The 19,632-nt window shown below is 36.8% G+C and overlaps 1 protein-coding gene across 1 annotated transcript; it reads left to right on the top strand.

Moving 5' to 3' along the window:
• The first annotated feature begins 38 nt into the window (after positions 1 to 38).
• LOC107598167 (adenylate kinase 8-like) lies at positions 39 to 18,862 on the top strand. The gene is made up of 12 exons (XM_016289446.1): positions 39 to 79; positions 397 to 537; positions 613 to 694; positions 1,063 to 1,112; positions 1,464 to 1,574; positions 2,533 to 2,601; positions 2,840 to 2,903; positions 6,737 to 6,868; positions 7,285 to 7,374; positions 10,527 to 10,668; positions 17,323 to 17,403; positions 17,921 to 18,862. The coding sequence occupies exons 2-12, from the start codon at positions 454 to 456 to the stop codon at positions 18,159 to 18,161; spliced, it is 1,146 nt and encodes a 381-aa protein (XP_016144932.1). The 5' UTR covers positions 39 to 79; positions 397 to 453; the 3' UTR covers positions 18,162 to 18,862.
• The last annotated feature ends 770 nt before the right edge of the window (positions 18,863 to 19,632 follow it).

Here is a 19,632-nt window from a genome sequence, read left to right as displayed (position 1 = left end):
GCAAGTTACCATTGGCAACAACTAGTAACAACAAACGCATGCGCACAGCAAACTAGCAACAGCAACGTTTCAAGCCAAGGTAACATTAAATATAATATTTCTTAATTTTAACTCACCTTTTTAATCAAGTAACTAGGTGGTTCCCGTTACATTCATCAAATTTCCCCTATGTACGTTAATTTCCGTCATTTGTTCTGTTTGAAAGGACAATCCGAAAACGTCGTTTGTTTAACGTTACTGGTATTTTGTATCATCTTTGCCTCAGAAACCTCCTTCTGTTTGCATAAGTTCAAGAGTCTTTTCCCGCTTTGTACACGTTTAGTCTCATAAAAGACTATTTTATGTGTTTTATTAGTTTGAAGTTCTCCCTTTGTGAACTAATTCACATTTGTACAGTTATTTACAGATGTCCAAGTCTTTGGTGAGCTCTCTGTCGAGTGGTGTTCTTCAGTGATGGATGCGACGATACGGCCCCTCAGAATCCCACCTGAAATGGCCATTTATGCAGAGAAACATGACATATTTCACCTGGTCCAGGTATAGACATTTAACTAGACAATGTTTAACAAGTTTATGAAGGCAATTTAAATCAAATAAATGATACATTTGCAGACACTAGTGAGAAATTTGATGGTGGACAAACCAGAGGACCCCATTCAACACCTGATTAACTTCTTGAAAAGGGACAGTGTTGGTAAGGTTTTTTTCTGTATTTGCACTATTGATAAATCCTTACTATTTTAGTTTAATTATTATTTAAATTAGGTAGTATTAAGGTAATTCATTCTTATAATAATACATTCTTTAACACAAGATGGCGCAGTCGTACATAATATCAAATAAAAAGCGTAATGTAAAGTTCAAGGAGCTGTACATTTCCAACTCATTTATTAACATTGTTCAGATAAAATCCAGTTTAACATCATTGTGGAATGATGCTAACTGCCAGCTTTTTGATATCAACTAGAAATACATTATTAGATTTAACTAACTATAATGTTGCCTTGCATCAGTAATGTATTGGGGGCATTTCATTAATTTTAACTAATATATTTGTTCCAGTGCCAAGAATTATATTGTTAGGTCCTCCAGCGTCCGGGAAGAGAACCATAGTAAGTGCCTATTTTCAGTAGTAGTTCAATTAATTTCTGCAATTTAAACTTTGTTACAGTTGAACTGTTCTAGTGTATACTTTACTCGTGTATGTCTTTTTTTTTCCTGTAAATAACTCTGCATACATTATATTTGATTGTTTTGTGTTTCAGTTTTCAAATGTATTTATAAATACACCTGTCATGACAATGCGACTTACATTTCAATCTGATATTCACTATAGTGACAGCGTCAGGCCTCAGAGATCGCAATACTGCTTCAGTCATCTGTACAGCATTATCTGTTCAGAGTATTTTCATTTCTGTCATTTTATATGGTGCTGCAGATTGTCCTCTTTTGTCTTGTCGCAGGCTAAAAAGTTGTGTGAGCACACACAGGCTATTCACGTAACTTTAAGCGATATCTTAAATGATGACAGTGACTTAAGCAGAGCTGCACAGCAGGACCGAGACAAAAAGCAGGTGGGGTCTCTCTTTCTCAGTCTTTGTCCTTTCTCTTGAAAACACATATACTTCTATAAGGTTTACCATAGACTGTTATGAATACAGTTGCCTTTTTAGGGGGCCTAGAAGAGGGGATCTGTTTGTAAGCTTGTGTGTACAACATGTTACTGCGTAATGGCAAAGTATCTTCAAGGAAAAGTAGTCTGGAATGGCTTGATCATGATATTCATTTTAGATGTATAAGTAGGAAAGGTAATGTTGTCAGCATTTGCTACACTCTCTGGATGCCAGTAATTGTTGTCTCTGTGGTATTGTAAAGACATAGAACTGATTTTGTCTGAAGTCTGATCATGCAAATGCAGTGCAGGCTAGTTAGTCGATAAATCAACAGAGTTGAGTAGAATTAGAAGAAAAGAGAGAGATGTGCTTAGGAAAAGTGCCTCCCAATGGTTTAATTATTCTAATTATCCTCTCACTTAAACTCGCCGTGGCCTTGAGTTTAAAATAGAACGATCCAAAAGATTCCAATTATTATAATTTTCACAAAATTCACAAAGGAGAGTGAGATGAAAGCAGCAGAGGATGTCATAAGTAATTAGAGATTCAACAGCGTATTTGAATGTATTTGTTTAATAATAATTGTATTGTTTTGGTGGACACTGACAGTCATTTACTATAGAACAGATATATCTCAGGTAGGTTTAGATGGTCGTGTTAGAAGCACACGAATGACGGGTCAGTTGGTTTATATTCCTGTTTGACTTTTGACAATTGTTATTAATTATTCATTACATTTTTGTTATTAAATTATTTCAAAACATTTTTAACATTTACTCTCTGACTTTACTGATTTGTTGATGTTGGTCTAACATTATATTAATATATAGGATCTGATTTAGACAAATTATTTTTAAAAAATTCTTAATAATTGAATTTGAATAAAACATTTACTCACATTTTTTTGTTGGTGTGATAGAAGATCCCTAAAGACCACTGGAGACAGTTGATTCAGCAACGCCTGTCAAAACTAGACTGTGTTCGACGGGTAAGGACTTGTTTTTTGTTTTATTTCTTTTGTAATTAATTTAGAAAAATTAACACTGAGCGTTTGACTCAAATTGTCTAAAATGTGGGAAAAAAAGAAAGTGAGAGAAACATTTTCATCGTGAACTTGCACGTAACCTCCGCGTTTTGAACTGTGTTTATTTTTACAAGCGCGATGCCCAAATAATTTGTCATATTTTCTCTTTATTTACACTCAACCTTCTATGATAAATAATTAGACGTGTGTTTCTCCGCCTCCCTTGAGGACTGCTGGGATGGGTCTCGGGGAATGCAAGACTGCTGGTGAGAGTTCTCTGAGGAAAGCTTTCATCACCAGCGGGCCCCTCACCGGCTGCCAGTTACATGTGATCTCAGTACTAATGCCACTTAAGAGCCTCACCGCTGAGGTGTCCGTTCATGTACACTCTCAGATCTCGCACCCTTTTGATTCCTCCTTTCATCTCTCCATCAAATCACACAATCAATCACGGTCTCCCTGATTGTGTCTTTCTCTGAAGTGTCAGTTTCTTCTGTGCGGCCGCACGGAGGAATATGTAAATCGTCTGACTCCAAACAGCATCTCCTTTTATTCCTCACTAAACTCCGCAAATGGCTTTACTCAGCCAAGAATCCCATTGCGAAAGTTTTTTCGCTTGGCATCCTTTAACTTTCACCTTTTAATCTCAGTAGTTTGTGATTAGCGACTGCTTTGAATCTAGTAATGGATGTTTATCCCTTCAGGCAAACTGTCTGATAGTATTTATCAGGTTATTTAATTATTTTTCTGATCCGTATATGAGCGGAGGATTGAGGTAGAGTTTTTCCTCTGTAGATTTAGACACCTGACAAAGCATCTCTGGCTCACCATGAGGAGCCTTCATCTCATGATCTCTAGCTTCGCGCACACTTAAATGGGCCAAAGAATGGAATGATTGACATGTCACATCACCACTGGAGCCTAGACAGCTAAGCTTAATTGCTCTGCCACGGATGCCTACGTGTGTGTGAGCTTGTCTACCTGTTTTTCCAAATTAAGCAACAATGAATGTTAATCATGCCTAATCTAGGTCATCTAGTTCATCTCTGCCTGTCACTGCTTCTCAAGCTGTCTTAATTCTTTCTCCCTCGCTCTCTCGTACTCTCATGAGGCTGCTGTTTGTAAAACTTTAGACTTGTGGAAAATAAAGAGAGGGAGCATAGGTAATGAATAGTGATTTAAAGTAAAATGTCAATTTAATGAGTGCCTTTCAGTCCTGGAAAAAAAGATGGACCCTAAAGTAAATTAGAAAAAAAAGAAGGAAGGAAAGAAAGAAAGAAAGATCATGGGGCGCATGTCACAGTCATCTGGATCCCTAATGAGGCCTCCAAATAAAGTTATGCTGTTTGAATTTGCATAGCGTCTGTAATTCTATTTTGAGGGAGAAAGGAGTAATCTGAAGGAAAGTTTGCGAATGAAATGATATTGAAACTTTTTGAGAACACACAATGCAGATAATACTTTACGGACCTGTTTTACCTGACATTTTTAAAAAATATAATAATCTGATTTAGTTAAACAGCAACAATAAAAGAATTCAGGCAATTTCCAAAGTTTGGGGTCGGTAAGAATTTTAAAAAATGTCTTATGCTCCCTAAGGCTGCGTTTATTTGATCAAAACATATTTTGAAATATTATTACAATTTTAAATGACTGTTTTCTATTTTAATATATTTTAATATGCATTTATTCCTGTGATGGCAAAGCTGAATTTTCTGAAGCCATAACTGATGTGTCTTGGTTTTCCAGTATTTTTCACTGCGCGCTGCATTTGAGATGCCATATCAAATTAAAAGAATTTCAATATTTAAAAAAAAAATCATGAGACCTGGCTTCTGTTGCATTCTTTGGCATTTAATTTCATTTAATTTTATTTTTTATTTAAAAAACTAGCACAAAATATAAAATAACCACATAATCAGTGGTTAACAGCTAAGTGAACAACTAATTGAGATCTAATTGTAAAAGTCAAGTGGAGTGTTTTGCAGCCACGCATGCTGCAATATTGTCGGCCTATTGTGTGGGGGAGCTGCGTGTCGGGGTCTGTGAGTGACATGTCAGGGCGCCGCTTCTGCTCCCCTGCCTTGCCTGCTGTTGGGCTGGCTGGTGACATCTGCTCCACGCATGTCCCTCCTGTGATAGTTGGCCTCACTGCAGATGTTCCAGTCCTGGGGTCCCTGTCTGAGCCCACTGCTACAGTACCACAGCCTCTTTTGATGTGGGGATGAAACGGAATGAAACAAGTCGCAGTGGGGCTCTGTGTTCAGATGTATGTCTGTGCGGGAGTTAATGTGTGCAGAGAGCGTGTATGTGTGTACAGAAGTTTTACTGAAGCAAGTTTGGACTCTACCTGTCGGTCTGCTTGTCAAACCTCTGAATGTCTACAGTTGCATATTTGTATATAATCCTCAGATTATGTCTGTGTGTTCTGTAATAAATATTATTTCAGCATCTTATTCTAGAATTGCTAATGTTTAAGGTTCTTCATAGAATAAAAGATGCCAATATAAAGAACCTTTATTTTTAAGAGTGTACTGACATTTGTAATTCAAGAGCCTGTGGTTTGCTTAACATCCACCCGGTATTTTTCCTATATTCATGGCAGTTAGATTGTGTAGGCTAGAGGCCTTTCGATCAATCTGTGAGTCAGGCCCTGCTCATGGGCTTCCCAGCCACAGAGGCAATCAAATGCTTAATGGGAAAGTAAGTGGGAGGAAACTTGTGCGCTGAGATCAGGTGAAGCAAAGGATAGGTTTGCAGTTAAAGATCAAAGCCTAAAAAAACAAAGGCTGATATCAAACAGACGCTCGAAACTCGGCAGCAAAAACCCACAGCTCCTCTGATAATACTTAGATCTATAAATGTTTGTTGCATATATTTATTTATTTTAAGATTATTCGCTGCAGTAATAAGTTGGCCCCTAACAAGCACTTTTGGGAGATGGTTCTTTGACTGTTCTTTATTTTACAGCACCATTGCACAGCAAGCCTTGGGATTTAGGAGACTATTAGAGAGGAGGATTTTTTTTATGGATTTGTAGCTAATGAATGATATGCATGCGGTTTCCTTTCTTCTTATGTTATTTTTATTGCTAAGTGAGAAGTGTGGAAAGGAGCTGGAGAATTAGGCACATTTTCAAGGATTTTATGGATTTAACCCTCCATTTGCCTCCCTGCATGAGACCCCATATGGGCCAGTTTTACTCCTTATTCATAAAACAATTTATACATTCATTATTTAGACTGGTACAGGGCAGCAATTTATATGAATTATTCATATAAAATTCGTAACACGTCACACGCTTGAGGTATTCGGCCAGTCACAACGCACTGGATAGCTGGCCAATCAGAGCACACCTCGCTTTTCAGACCGATGAGCTTTGTAAAAATCGGTGCGTTTCAGAAAGGAAGGGCATAGAGGAGAAACAATAATGTACAGTATGTGGAAAATAATGTGTTTTTTGAACCTTAAACCGCATAAACACATTTCATTACACTAAATACTCAAAATAATGTTCTTTTTAGCAACATCATATGACCCCTTTAAAGTATGATACGGTACTAAACAGTCACCACAGGGTTAGAGAAAATTTAATTATATTTAATCTGTGTTTGGTTGAACGAAAGAATCCTGAAAAAAAAATCCACAAAAATGTTAAGCAGCACAACTGTGTTCAACATTTAAAATGATAAGAAATGTTTCCTGTGCACAAAATCAGCATATGGAAGGCTGGTTTAATGGCTGCAGAAAAAAAAAGTATTTTTGCCATCACTGGAATAAATTATATTTTAAAATATATTATGGTAGTACAGCTATTTGGAACTGTAATAATATTTCACAATATTACTGTTTTTACTGTATTAATAGAGCTGACTGCATAAATAGAGCAGTGATAAGCATAAGAGCAGTGATGAACGTTAGTGTACCTTTAATGCATTTGTTAATAATAGATATTTAGTGTTTATTCTCATTTATTTGCTTGACATGTTGTCTTTCATTCACTGAAAGTCTATTTATCTAAACATTTTGGCCACCCATTTATTTTGCGCTGTTACATATCATGTAGCGTTCATTTGATTGTTTTGTATTTATATTACAGTGCTGAACTATGTCTGTACTCCACGTCAGTCTGCCTCACCCTTCACTCCCAGAATCCTACTGTTTGGACCCCCAGGTTCAGGGAAGAGTCTTCAGGCAAAACTGATTGCTCAGAAATATGGCATTGTCAACAGTAAGCTCCTCCTCAACTTCTGCTGTCACTTTTCCATCTGTACGTTTTCTTATCTGCAAGGTTCAACATTGTTAAAAGGGTACTTTAGCTAAAATGTAAAATTCTGTAAGATCATTACTTATTCTCATGTAGTTTCAAACAACTATGCTGTTATTTTTTTCTATGGAACACAAAAGTATATATTTTTAAAGGATAATTACGTAGCTCTTGCCATACAATGACTGTTTATTGTGATCAGGTGCTGTCAAGCTTCAAAACGACACAAAAAAATCATGCAAAGTAACAGCATAAGGGTTTAGAACAACATGAGAAAGAGTAAATAATAACCAATGATTGAATCATTGTACAGCATCCATAGTTTTATGTTGTTTATTTTAAACTTTCTTCTGTTCTTTCTTATATCTCTGTCGCTGTAGTTTGTTGTGGTGAGCTTCTGAAGGCTGTGTCAGCTGATGAGAGCCATATGGGGGAGCTCATTAAACCCTACCTGGAGTCAGAACAGCAAGGTATGCCTCCTCACCTCCTCTATACCTACTGCCAAATGGGTCAATCATACAGAATAAGTGAAACCCCAGTCTGTAAGCTGCAGAGTTCTGTTTCCTGCTTTTGACCAGATAATTGGACCCCTTACAGCCAGAACAGTCTGGTCGGTGAACATGTTGTGCTATATTCACATATATGACATTAGTTTATGGTAACTGCATTCTAAATGATAATCTTATAATTTGCAGCATATAATTCTGCAAACTGTTTTGTTACTTTTAATCAGAATCACAGTGCTTGCTGGCCTCTTAGGTTTTTACTGTAGACAACCAGTACTTTTATATTTTGAACACACCATAATGGTCTAGATGTCTTGACTATCTGTGACCTTTCATTCATCCTCATCATTGTTATTCCCTTCCCATCTCACACACTCTGTGTCTGCCCAACACTTTCCTGTTCTAAATCCCTTCGAGACCATAAGTAAATATATATATATGTATAGTCCCGCCCCTCAGAGAATGCATTCAGCCGCTGGGACTGCCAATCACTGCCCGAGCCACTTGCCTTGAGCAAGTTTTCATTCATTTATAAATTCCAGATTCAAACTTGCATCATTTAAAAGAGCTACATGTCATCTCATTGTTTTACAATTCACATTCTTAGCTGTAAATCAGTAGTTCAACCAAAAATAACATTGTCTTTTACTCACCCTATGCTCGTGTACAAACCTGAACTTCTTTCTTCTGTGTAACACAAAAGAAGATATTTAGAAAGTCAGTGGGGTTGAAACAACATTAGATTTTATTGTAAGAAAAAAACTATTTAAAAATATTTTCTCTTTTGTGTTTCATAGCAAAAAGAGTAAGTATATACAGTATATAAACTCATGTAAGTTTGGCATGAAATAAAGGTGATTAAATGATAACTGAATTTTAAGTTTTTGGTGAACTATTCATTTAAATAGGCTTGAACCTGAACTCCTACTTGTCAGCCAGACATCATTTTACCAGTTGCATCGTACATACAAGAAAAATCTTGCCCTGAACTAAAAGCTTGTATAATAATATAATATAATATTGCATTCATTTAGATAGCCCATTATACAATGCAGATTGTTTCAAAGCAGATTTATATAGGAAAAATTTCAGAATTTTACAGGAAAAAAACTGCGCTGATGTATAATTATTATATATTATTGTTTTGTTATATTATATTATACTTTTTGAAGTTTTTGGATAACATTATTACAACAGATTATTAGTTCTTGTCCATTGAAATATTTATACATCATGAAACAGATGTATTGATACACATTTCTGAAATATTCAGATTTGTACATGAACTCTCTGTTAAGTACGATGAAATGTTTGTGATTTATTAATGAAAGTTATTATAAAGTGCTACCAAATCATATTGATTTTACTATATGGAATATTGTAGGAATAAAATCTATTATGGCTCATGCAGAATTCTTTAGAGTGGACTCAACTTAGGTTTGTTTATAATCTCTGATGAGTACACATGAACACCCAATATGATTGTCGGATCTGTCAGAGCATGTTAAGTATCTTTTCAGCGCTAGCAGTATGTGTCACGTGCAACATATATTCATAAATTCATGTTGCGTGTTTGTTGAAGTAGCAATGTGTGCATAAGAAATGCTATGTAAATGTTTTGTTAGCTCGTATTCCATTGCCTTGTTGAACAGGGCTGCGGTATCTTGGGAGAGGGGGATTTTTGTGCCTTCTCTCTCTCTCCTTTGCCTCTCTCCCCCTTTTCCTATGACAGTGAGGATTTGAGGCCGAGAGCTTGCCTAAATAATTTACAAGTTGATTAATAGCCTCACAGGGGTATAATTAGGTGATGGAGAGATGGTGGCTAGTGTAACCAGTACAGTGCTTCTGGGATTTGAGAAGCCGGATTATTAAGCAAACCAAAAAATTCTTAGTCTTAGCAGAAGTGAAGAAGGAGAGGAAAGAAAGAAAGAAGAGGAAGCCTCTCCAGGCTGCCTGATGTTTGAAGCAGGGCTGCAGAGATTGGCAAAGAGGCTGTGTGCGTTTGATGTGGAAATTGGACAGTTTGAAACCGTCGACTTAAATTTTTCACCAGCTGCGGGGACCCCCCTGGGTGCCAGCTTGTGCTCCTTAAAGAATGCTGTTCTATTTTCTCTTCACCCTCATTATTTGTTTGTCCTCCGCCGCTCTCGTTAATTTTCCCGCAGCATTACGAACACCACCCTCCTCTACAGCGCTTTCCGTCGGTTTTAAGAGGTGCCATCATCCCCTTAAACAATTCGCTTATGTTGCCTGTCAGCCAGCCGTTGACTGCTTTTGTAGTATGAGAGAGACCTGTGAAATATCTTCAAAAGACAAATTGTACATACATGAATTTAGATGACACCGTGTCTACTAATTATTTATCACCTCACATCTGAATAAACCACCTTGATTTGATAGATACAAACAAAAGGCACGTCCTTGACAATTCCGCTTGATGATGAGATCACTGATGCTTAGCATGGAGATGATGATGGTTCGGTTTTCCTCAGACCATCTCCGTAATTTAATCCTCTTAATGGGGCATTCCAGCTTTCTAGATGCCCTGCACCTCAGTTTAAATGAAACATTAATTTAGGTTTCTGTCCGCTTGTGCCCATGTGTTTTCAAATCAGCTTCAATTAACTGTTTATTTGGTACTTTAAAGCTTTAAAACGGCATCCTATATCTGCATCTTTCATACTTAAAAAAGTTCTCATACTGTTTCTTTTCTTCTTTCCATAAAGTCTTCTTCCAGTACCTGGAAGAAGTAAACAAGTGAAAGGCCTTTCTCACGTACGTTAGATCTATAACACTGTGATCTGACGTCCTACAGGGAAAAACATATACAGTATTTCAAACAAATGCTAAGCAGGTGTGTTTGTGTATGCATCTCATGGGGTAAACCCCCTCTGAACACCATGTTTACTGTATATAGGATGAGTGTCATTCAAAGGACACAGCAAGTTGATTCTCAGGAGTCTGAACCTCTTGCGTCAACATTTTTGAGTTTTTTGTTTGCCTTAATTAGATTTCTTCTACTCTTTGTATTGTTGTACTTTTGTCATGTAATTAGGAAGAAGGTATAAATAGGTGATAACCATATTTTCGCTGTGTTTGTGGTTTAATTCGTACAGTGCCATCAAGTATAGTCCTGCGGATCCTTACAGAGAGACTGAGCAGGATGGACTGTACCACGCGAGGCTGGGTGCTCCATGGCTTTCCTCAAGATGTGGAGCAGGCAGAAGAACTTCAAGAGTCTAATTTCATACCGAACAGGTATATCAGTCACTATAAACTGATTTAAATAGCTGTAAATGTTGAAATTTAGCATGTATAACTCTTTAACTGTGGAAGGCATATGACTATACAGCGATCTAAACTATTATCACAGTGATTTGTAACAATGGTTCTCAGTTGGTTTCTCATTCCCTTCTCCCTCTGAAACTACAAAAAAACAAAACATCTTCACTATTAGCTATTAGCATTTTTGGCATAACTGGATAGATTACCCAGTTCTGTGATTTGTGTGATAATTTACTGACCCTCATGTTGTTCCAAAAGAAGCTATTTTGAAAAAATATTATTTTTGTGACAAATCTCTTATGCTGCATTTGATAAAAAATACAGCAAAAAATTTTAACATTGTGAAATATTATTACTATTTAAAATAACCGTTTTTCATTTTAATAGATTTAAAAAATGTAATTTATTCCTATTATGCCAAAGCTGAATTTTCAACAGCCATTAATCCAGTCTTCAGTTTCAGTTTTTTTTTTTTTTGCTTCATATTTTTGTGGAACCCATGATATAGTTTTTGAGGATAATTTGATGAAAAGAAAGTTGAAAAGAACAAAATGTTTTAGAATTTAACAATAACAATAAAAATTACTGTGACACTTTAATGCATCCTTGCTGAATAAACATTAATTTCTTTCAAAAATGTTTACAATGGGCAAGGAATTATGTAACTAGGCAAGCACGGTGCATTTGCATGTACAGAAGTGCACTATATATGAGAGCTGTAGGTTCGCCACACTTTGAGAACCACCGGTTTGCATTCAATTCTGTCCTGTATCGATTTCAAACTATAGATTATCTATCCACTGTGTTCCCATTCATTTACGGGTTCTAGGACCTTCACAGTGACAAACATAGAGTAGGTGTTTAAAAAACAAAAACAATTCAGCAAATGAGATAATGAACTGCACTATGTGAATCTTTCGGATTATTATTTGTGATTTTCGTGTCTCTTCAGGTATCCTAAATAGTGAGTGTAACCACACAGCTCAGATTGCCCTCTCAGATTACCCTTAACTCAGCTGCCCTGGAGGATCTGATGGCACTTAGATTATACAACCTGTCCTCTGTGTGTGTCCCCTCATCAGAGAGCTCACTTTGAGGTTAGGTCATCAGTGAAAATAACCGTGTCCCAATTCTGTCTCCTTTGACACAGAAACAAGAGCAGGAGCACAAATCTGTGCAATAACATTAGGAAAAATGATCACCATAGGGCCTGTTTTGTATTCTGTTGTTACTCATTATGATTTTTCATCATATTCCCCATTTTATGTGCTCTCTGGAGTTAAGATTGGATCCCAGAGATTAGCAAGCAAGCAGGTGTCCGCTTCCCTCGCCACTTCTGTGTAGCAAGACCTTATTTCCTCCATTAACAGCCCATGTTGTTTGGGGTAATGGCAGGAGACCTCATTTACATAGCATTAGCGTAATTGATTCGAAGGCCCGCGGTTAGCCTGGCCCTGAAACAATGGGGAGATAATGTTTCCGATGGGCCGATGATGGCCCGATGGCGGCGCTGTACCTGACAGCTTTATTAATTAACAGCTCTCTGGTTACCAGGCTTTAGTGAGGATGAATAAGTCAGCTCCTCCTGGAGCCGTGCCAGGGCATGGGCATTTAATAGGTGTCACTGGCAGAAGGGAGAGGGGACAGAGTGCAGCAGTGTTGGCATACTGGTTAGATTGGAGGGATCCCTTTACCCATTTCCTGAAAGGGCTCCATTAACAGAGAGTCATTGCCTGCAATAAGGGCCAAGATGATGTTGTTCATGTGGCACCAGAGTCTTTAGCTTGTATTGACAAACTTTGTGTAGTTAATTATATGTTAAAGTGGATTAAAACCCAGTGGTTAGTCTTATTTTAAGAGCTTTGTTTAAAAAAAATTATAATAACATTCTTAATTTTTTTAATTCTTATTTTTTTGTAGGCACATATTTATTGTACATTTATAAACAAAAGGTACAAAAGCCGTCACTGGGGCGGCAGTTTTTCTAAAGGTACACATTTGTACCTTTTAGGTACTAATATGTACCCTTAAGGTACCATTATGTACCCTTTAGGTACAAAGGTGCAACTTTTGAAGAGGTAGCACCCCTTGGCAGCCTTTGTACCTTTTTTTCTGAGAGTGTACTTTGGCTTTGTGTTATTCAAATATACTTACAATAATGACCTATTTGCCTTGCTGAATATTTTGTAGTGGCTGGTGATTCAAGTAGTGGCTGTCTGTTCCAGTTAGCGCTCCGTCTATTGTCATGTAAAGGAAGTTACCTGATCCATGAAAGACGAAAGAAGAAGAAAAGGAAAAAGGTCGCTCGCTAATGAAGTTCCCTCATCAGATAAATGAGGATGCCTTTGCTCTGGTTTCTGATGGTGCAATCATCTGATCCTCTTTCAAAAGCTGATCAGTCACAGGTAGCTTTGGATGTGTGACACTTTCAATTTAGAAGGAAGTCTGAAGGAATTATCTAATGTTATGCACAATATGAACCCCAAAGCAACGTGTAAGGCCCCACATTGACCACAACATTATTTGAAGGCCCCATGATTTTGCAGCCATTTGTGATTTATTGAAAAAGGATTTTTAACTCCCACTTTTTATGATAAAATATTTCAGATCTTTACATACCTATAAAAATGTATATTAATTATTAAAGTTATAAGATGTAGTTCATTTGCATGACTTTTCCAGGTCTCGAAATTACTCTTTTAAAATTGGGCAACTTTTTAAAAACTAAAAAGTTGTTGAGTGGGGAATTAAAACAAGATTGTTTTTATCATCATTTCATGTTTTAGCATATTTTAATTCTATATATTTTATTTACATAATTTTAATTTTAATTACAATTCTTGAAACTTTTTAGGTGAATATGCTGGGTGCTCTTTTCCATATAATAATTGTGAAATTACAAAAAAGTACCATGAAAGTATTATAAAAGTTCTTAAAGCTTGTGGTCTATATTCCAAAACCTCTGAAACTGTGCAATAGATTTGTGAAACAGAAGGAACAGAAATTTGTCATCTTTTGTAAATCTTAACATCTGCCCTGGTTCATGAACAGGTTTCAGTGATTCATTCATGAATCATACTGATCCACTTCTCAAGTTCTCTCTATTGTTTGACTACAAAAGACTTGAAATATATATCACAACTCATATAGACCACTTTTATGGTGCTTTCTTTGTAATTTTATAGTTTGACAGCTCTCATTCATTTTCATTATATGGAAAACAATGGCCATGATATTCTTCAAAAATTAATCTCTTGCATTCCACTGAATAAAGTAAGTCATAGAAGTTTGGACTGGAACAACACAATAGTGATGACAGAATTTTCATTTTCGAGTGAACTATCCCTTTTAAATGACTATTAAATGAAAGGTTTCACAAAATAAATGAGCTTCTCTAAAGACCCATGTCCAAACCCCTCTTGCACGTTCATTCTCGGACTGTACAGCAGGTCACTGTTACTGCTTCTGTTTCGCTGATCTCACTCCCACCCTTCCTACCAGTCTTTAACTACTCTCCAGTTTGGCTAGTCATCAGCCTCTTACAGCCTTGACACGCTTGCAAACAATCAGAGTCTTTGGGAGCTTTGAAATATGCATGGCTACCTGTGACAGGTAGATAAAAAAGAGCAATTAGCCATGTAATCTAAGAGTCTGGCCCAATTACCTGCTCTCGTCCCTGCCTTGCGCTCTCTCTCTCTCTCTCTCTCTTTCCACCTGCACTGCGCTCTTGCTCTCTATTACTTAAATGTTTTTCATGTGTCTGCTCCCCATCAAATCAAGCAACACTTCCTCTGATTGGCTTATCAATTATACAGAGGGGGGAGCATTACAATTTAATCAGTGGTAAACATTGCTGTGGCCACCTGTAAAGAATCTTTCCCTCATTAATTTCTTAATTTGGAGAGATAGAAAGGGAGGCAGAAGGGCTGACGGGAGCGGCAATGCTCGGAGAGATCGGATGGACCGTGACCTTCTTGGATCACTTCAGCTCAGCAAGTAAACTGAAGAACAAAAGGGTCAAAGGTTACCATCTACTTAATGTATACCGTATACGAGTGGAAGAATAGAAATGCACACACACACCCACATACAGTATATATACTAATGGCAGGATATGCTTGCGCGGTTCGTGATCATTTGTAGCAGCTGAAGACTGTCAGGCTCTTGTTATCTGCCTTGTTTTAGTCAGTCATTTGTTAGAGGATCTCCAGCTGTCATGTAAGAAACATCTAATGTAAATCAATTCATCTTGTACAGCTCCCCCCACATAAAAAGTGGGAGAATGAGAAGACGAACACAAGCCCCCACCCTCCCATCCTCCTGCCTCAGACACAACGCACCATCCTTTTGCTCCTCCACATTTATAAATATTTCATGAGGAAGCATAAATATTAATTCTAATAGCTTTTGCAGAGTAGTTATTATTTCTTTTTTAAGACAAATATTCATTAAAAATTGAGAGAAGCCTTTTTCTGAAATAATTAAACCTACGCACACAGACACACATATACACACACATTATCATGGCTCTTAAACACATCAAATATCTTTCATTTTCAGTCCAGACTAATAGTCAGTTAAAGCACCATGTCTCCTTTGTCCATTTCAGAGGGCCCAGTGGTTCACAGTGGTACTGAGAGCCAGGAACACAAAGACATTTAAATATTTTATCAAAGCACCAACTTAGATCTCTCCTTACTATTCTCACCCCTTTTTGTGGAAAAGGCCTCATGATGTAAAATTCCTATTGGTCTTTATCTATAGCTGAATTGATCCAGAATTACATTTCACAAAAATCTCAGTCTGTGTAAAATGTTTAGGTGGCTAAAAATTAAATAATGTGGAAGAGGCTGTGAGGTTCCCATCCTCTGGAGGCCTGGATGAAATCATTTGGGGCAAGAATGTCCTAACCCCTCAGATTTTCAAATAAAAAAAATTTGAAACCCCTCCCACCTGACCACACCATTAGGCCCACTTTGTGTCTGAACAATGTCAAAACATAATGACCCCTGGGTAGAGACCCCAACATTCCTCTGTTGAAGTCCTCTTGTTGCCCTGGAGAGTGTCCCCGTTTTCCATTATTTTCTTCATTATTTATTTAGCTCCAATACCAGCGCATTATGATTATTCCTGTCTGAATGCTAGATGAAGTCTTCATATGATGGAATAATGGATTGATATGGTTTTCGCTTGACATGTTGTGATTTTTGCAGACATTTTTACAATTGAATTTGCGAATTGTAAAGAGTTTAATGGTTACAGTTCCTGCTACAATTCTGGTTCAACAAAATTTACACTACAGTTCAAAAGTTTGAAGTGAGTAAGATTTGTTTTAATGTTTTTCTAAAAAAGTGTCTTATGCTCCACAAGGCTACATTTATTTGACCAAAAATACAGTAGTAAAAGTAATATTATTACAATTTTAAATAACTTTTTTTAATTATATTTTAAAATTTAATTATTCCTGTGATGGCAAAGCTAAATTTTCAACAACCATTTCTCCAATCTTCAGTGTCACATGGGCTTCAGAAATCATTCTAATATGCTGATTTGGTGCTTAAGAAACACTTCTTATTATATTACCATTGTTGAAAGTAGTTGTACGGCTTATTACTTTTGTTGTGATGCATATTTTTCAAGAGTTTTAGAAGAACTGAAGAGTATAGCATTTGTTTAAAATTGAAAACTTTTGTAACATTATAAATGTCTTTACTGACGCTTTGATCCTTGCTGAATAAAAATATTAATTTCATAATCTTTAGAATTGTACTGTATGTTTGTGGAATTTAAATTACTTTTTACCCCTCTTTTGTCCATTTTTTGGTAACATATTTCATTCATTTATTTTCATAAAATGACTGACAAAATGCTGAATGTTTTTTTTATTTTTTTATTTATTGGATTACACTGGTCAAACACACTCTCTTTCTCTATTCAGTGTATTTTTTAATACAAGTTCCCAAGCCTAATTGTTTTTCTTTCATTGTTTTTGAATGGCGCTTTTAAAGGGTTTGTTCACCCAAAAATGAAAATTAGCCCATAAATTATTCACCCTCAAGTCCATCCTAGGTGTAAAAAGTTTACTTACTTTAACAAAGGAAAACCAGTCTCCTCTTGGCTTATATCGAAATCCTCCGACATTCTTCTTTACAAATCCTCGTTTTGTACTTCTAATAAGTGACTGTTGTTTTGTTTCGATGTCTCCGCTGCATGTGCAAAGCCGACCTCATACGTCATCCGCCCTGAACTGCTTCCCTTTACAACTGTTGGCGCAAGCTACATTAAAGTGATTATTACGCTTTGAATATGGATATTTTTCTTACAAAAACGCATCGATTCGCTACAAGAGGCCTTTGTTCACCCCCCGGAGCCGTGTGAGACACTTTTTTTTTTATGTATGGGCGCTTTTTATTTAACTTTATTTAACTAAGAAGAAAGTCATATACACCTAGGATGACTTGAGGGTGAGTAATTTATGGGCTAATTTTCATTTTTGGGTGAACTAACCCTTTAATGTCTTTGGCATTTAATACCTTTACCAAGCAACTTTTTTTACTCGGGTCGAATTGAGAGGATCACAGGTATCATAACAGACTTCCACATGATCTCTGCCTCTCTCCCCTCTAGGGTCTTCTTCCTGGAGATGACTGATGACATTGCTATCGAGAGGGTAACACTTAGGGGTTTGGATCCTGTGACTGGAGAATGGTGAGAAAGAATCTGCTTAGCGCATTGTAAATGTGTGTAAAGAATCCTTTCCTTTAGGTTCCACTAAACCAGTAATAAGGGTCAATTTTTTTAAATTGAGATTTTTGCATCATCTGAAAAGCTGAATAAATAAGCTTTCCATTGATGTATGGTTTGTTAGGATAGGACAATATTTGATACAACTATTTGAAAATCTGGAATCTGAGGGTGCAAAAAAAATCTAAATATTGAGAAAATGGCCTATAAAGTTGTCCAACTGAAGTCCTTAGCAACACATATTACTAATCAAAAATTAAGTTTTGATATGTTTATGGTTGGAAATTTACAAAATATCTTAATGGAACATGATTTTTACTAAATATCCTATTGATTTTTGGCATAAAAGAAAAATCGATAATTTTTGACCCGTACAATGTTTTGTTGGCTATTGCTACAAATACACCCGTGTGACTTACAACTGGTTTTGTGGTCCAGGGTCACATATCTGCATTCTGAATGTTGTGTTTAAACTCTGCAGGTATCACAGCATATATAAACCTGCTCCTGGTCCGGAAGTTCAGTCCCGGCTTCGATTTAACCCTCGGCATTCAGAGGCACAGCTGCAAAAGAGGCTTAAGGAGTACTGGAACCATGCAGCGGACCTGCAGGCCATCTACCCACAGGCAGTGTACATCAACGCTGACCAGGACCCACACACTGTGTTTGAATCACTGGAGAGTAGGCTAGTAGGCCGACTACCTAAAGTCCAGACTTACTGAGTAACATTTGAGCGCTAAACACTGTTATTACTCCACCCAAAAACATTTTCTCTCATCATCTACTCACTCTCATGCCATCCCAGGTGTAGGACTTTCTTTGTTCTGCTAAACAAAATAATTGATTTTTAGAAAAATAATCCATCTCTCTGAGTCCATATAATGCAAGTGAATGGCACCCTCAAAGCTGATGCTTCAAAATCCACACAAAATTAGCATGACAGTAATCCAATACAACCCTTGAGAATTAATCAGTGTCTTCTGAAATTAAATGAAAAGTGTGTGAATAGAAGAATAGTAATATTTTCAACTTTTTATACTATAAACCATTGCTTCTGGCCACTCTAGACAACTATCAAATGCAGGTTCATGAGTTTACTTTTGATGTAAACTTTAGCACGTTGTGAAGCAAGACATACGCCCATTGTGAAACTCATGCAAGTGGTGATGCAAGACAGTAGTTGACAGCAATGGTTTATAGTTTTATGTTTATATAAAAGTTTAAAATATTAATATTTTCTCACACATACACACACTTATTGTTTTTCTTCAGAATACATTGATTCATCCGCTGGTGTTTCATGTGATTTGCATCAACTTTGATGGTCCCATCCACTTGCATTATATGAATACACAGAGATGGATTGTTTTTCTAGAAATCACCATTTGTGTTCCACAAAAGAAAGAAAGCCATAAACTTCTGAGATGGCACGAAAATATTTTTTTTGTTGTTGGATTAAATATTAGTTTTAATTTTCATTTCATCTTGTACACTTCACTTCGTAAGTCTGATAGGCTACTTAATAAATTACTTATAAATTTGACTCGGTTATCTTTTCTTGGTCATAATTTTTTATCTTATATTTTAATTAATGCTGCCATGTCTCCAAATTCTTCATGGGAAAAATACATTACCCAACCAATGTAGTCATTCTTGCCATCTGACCGTCTGTGAACTCATGGGAGTGCATGGCACCTGCTAATTCAACGTATGTTTAATTAACATAGCGAGAAAAAGCAGACTGGCCAGACCCTTTGTGGTGGGCAGTATTAGTCCCGCTTCAGTGGTCTTATGCTAAGGAAACCAGTCGATGCTGCTTTGATTATTAAATTCGCTCTCCTTCTCTCTTCCTTTCTTTGAGGTCACTGGATGACTCCCACTGGGGGGAAAGGAGTTAAGTACACTGGTTAGAGGAACATGTTAACAGGCTGATTTTTAAATTCCCCTCAGATAGTGTGCTACGACAGGCAGATTCTGACTTAATTACAGCAGATGAGGTCCAGAATATGCATCTCCTCTGAATATGTAAACATGAGGGCCAGTGTATATCCAAAGGGAGAGGGGGCTACAAAAATGAAATGTGTCTGAATGAGGAAGTATTCCCTGAGCTTCCCTTGGTTCTGTAGCACCCTAATCTGTTTATACTCTGAACAAAGGTTTTATTTCAAATCTGTTCTATGTAGGAAAAAAAAG

This window comes from Sinocyclocheilus grahami, unplaced genomic scaffold (genome assembly GCF_001515645.1).
Source record: "Sinocyclocheilus grahami isolate Dianchi unplaced genomic scaffold, SAMN03320097.WGS_v1.1 scaffold12.1, whole genome shotgun sequence".
Classification (NCBI taxonomy): Eukaryota; Metazoa; Chordata; class Actinopteri; order Cypriniformes; family Cyprinidae; genus Sinocyclocheilus; species Sinocyclocheilus grahami.
Note: the sequence above shows the minus strand (reverse complement) of the source record. Positions and strands in the feature narration are given on the sequence as shown.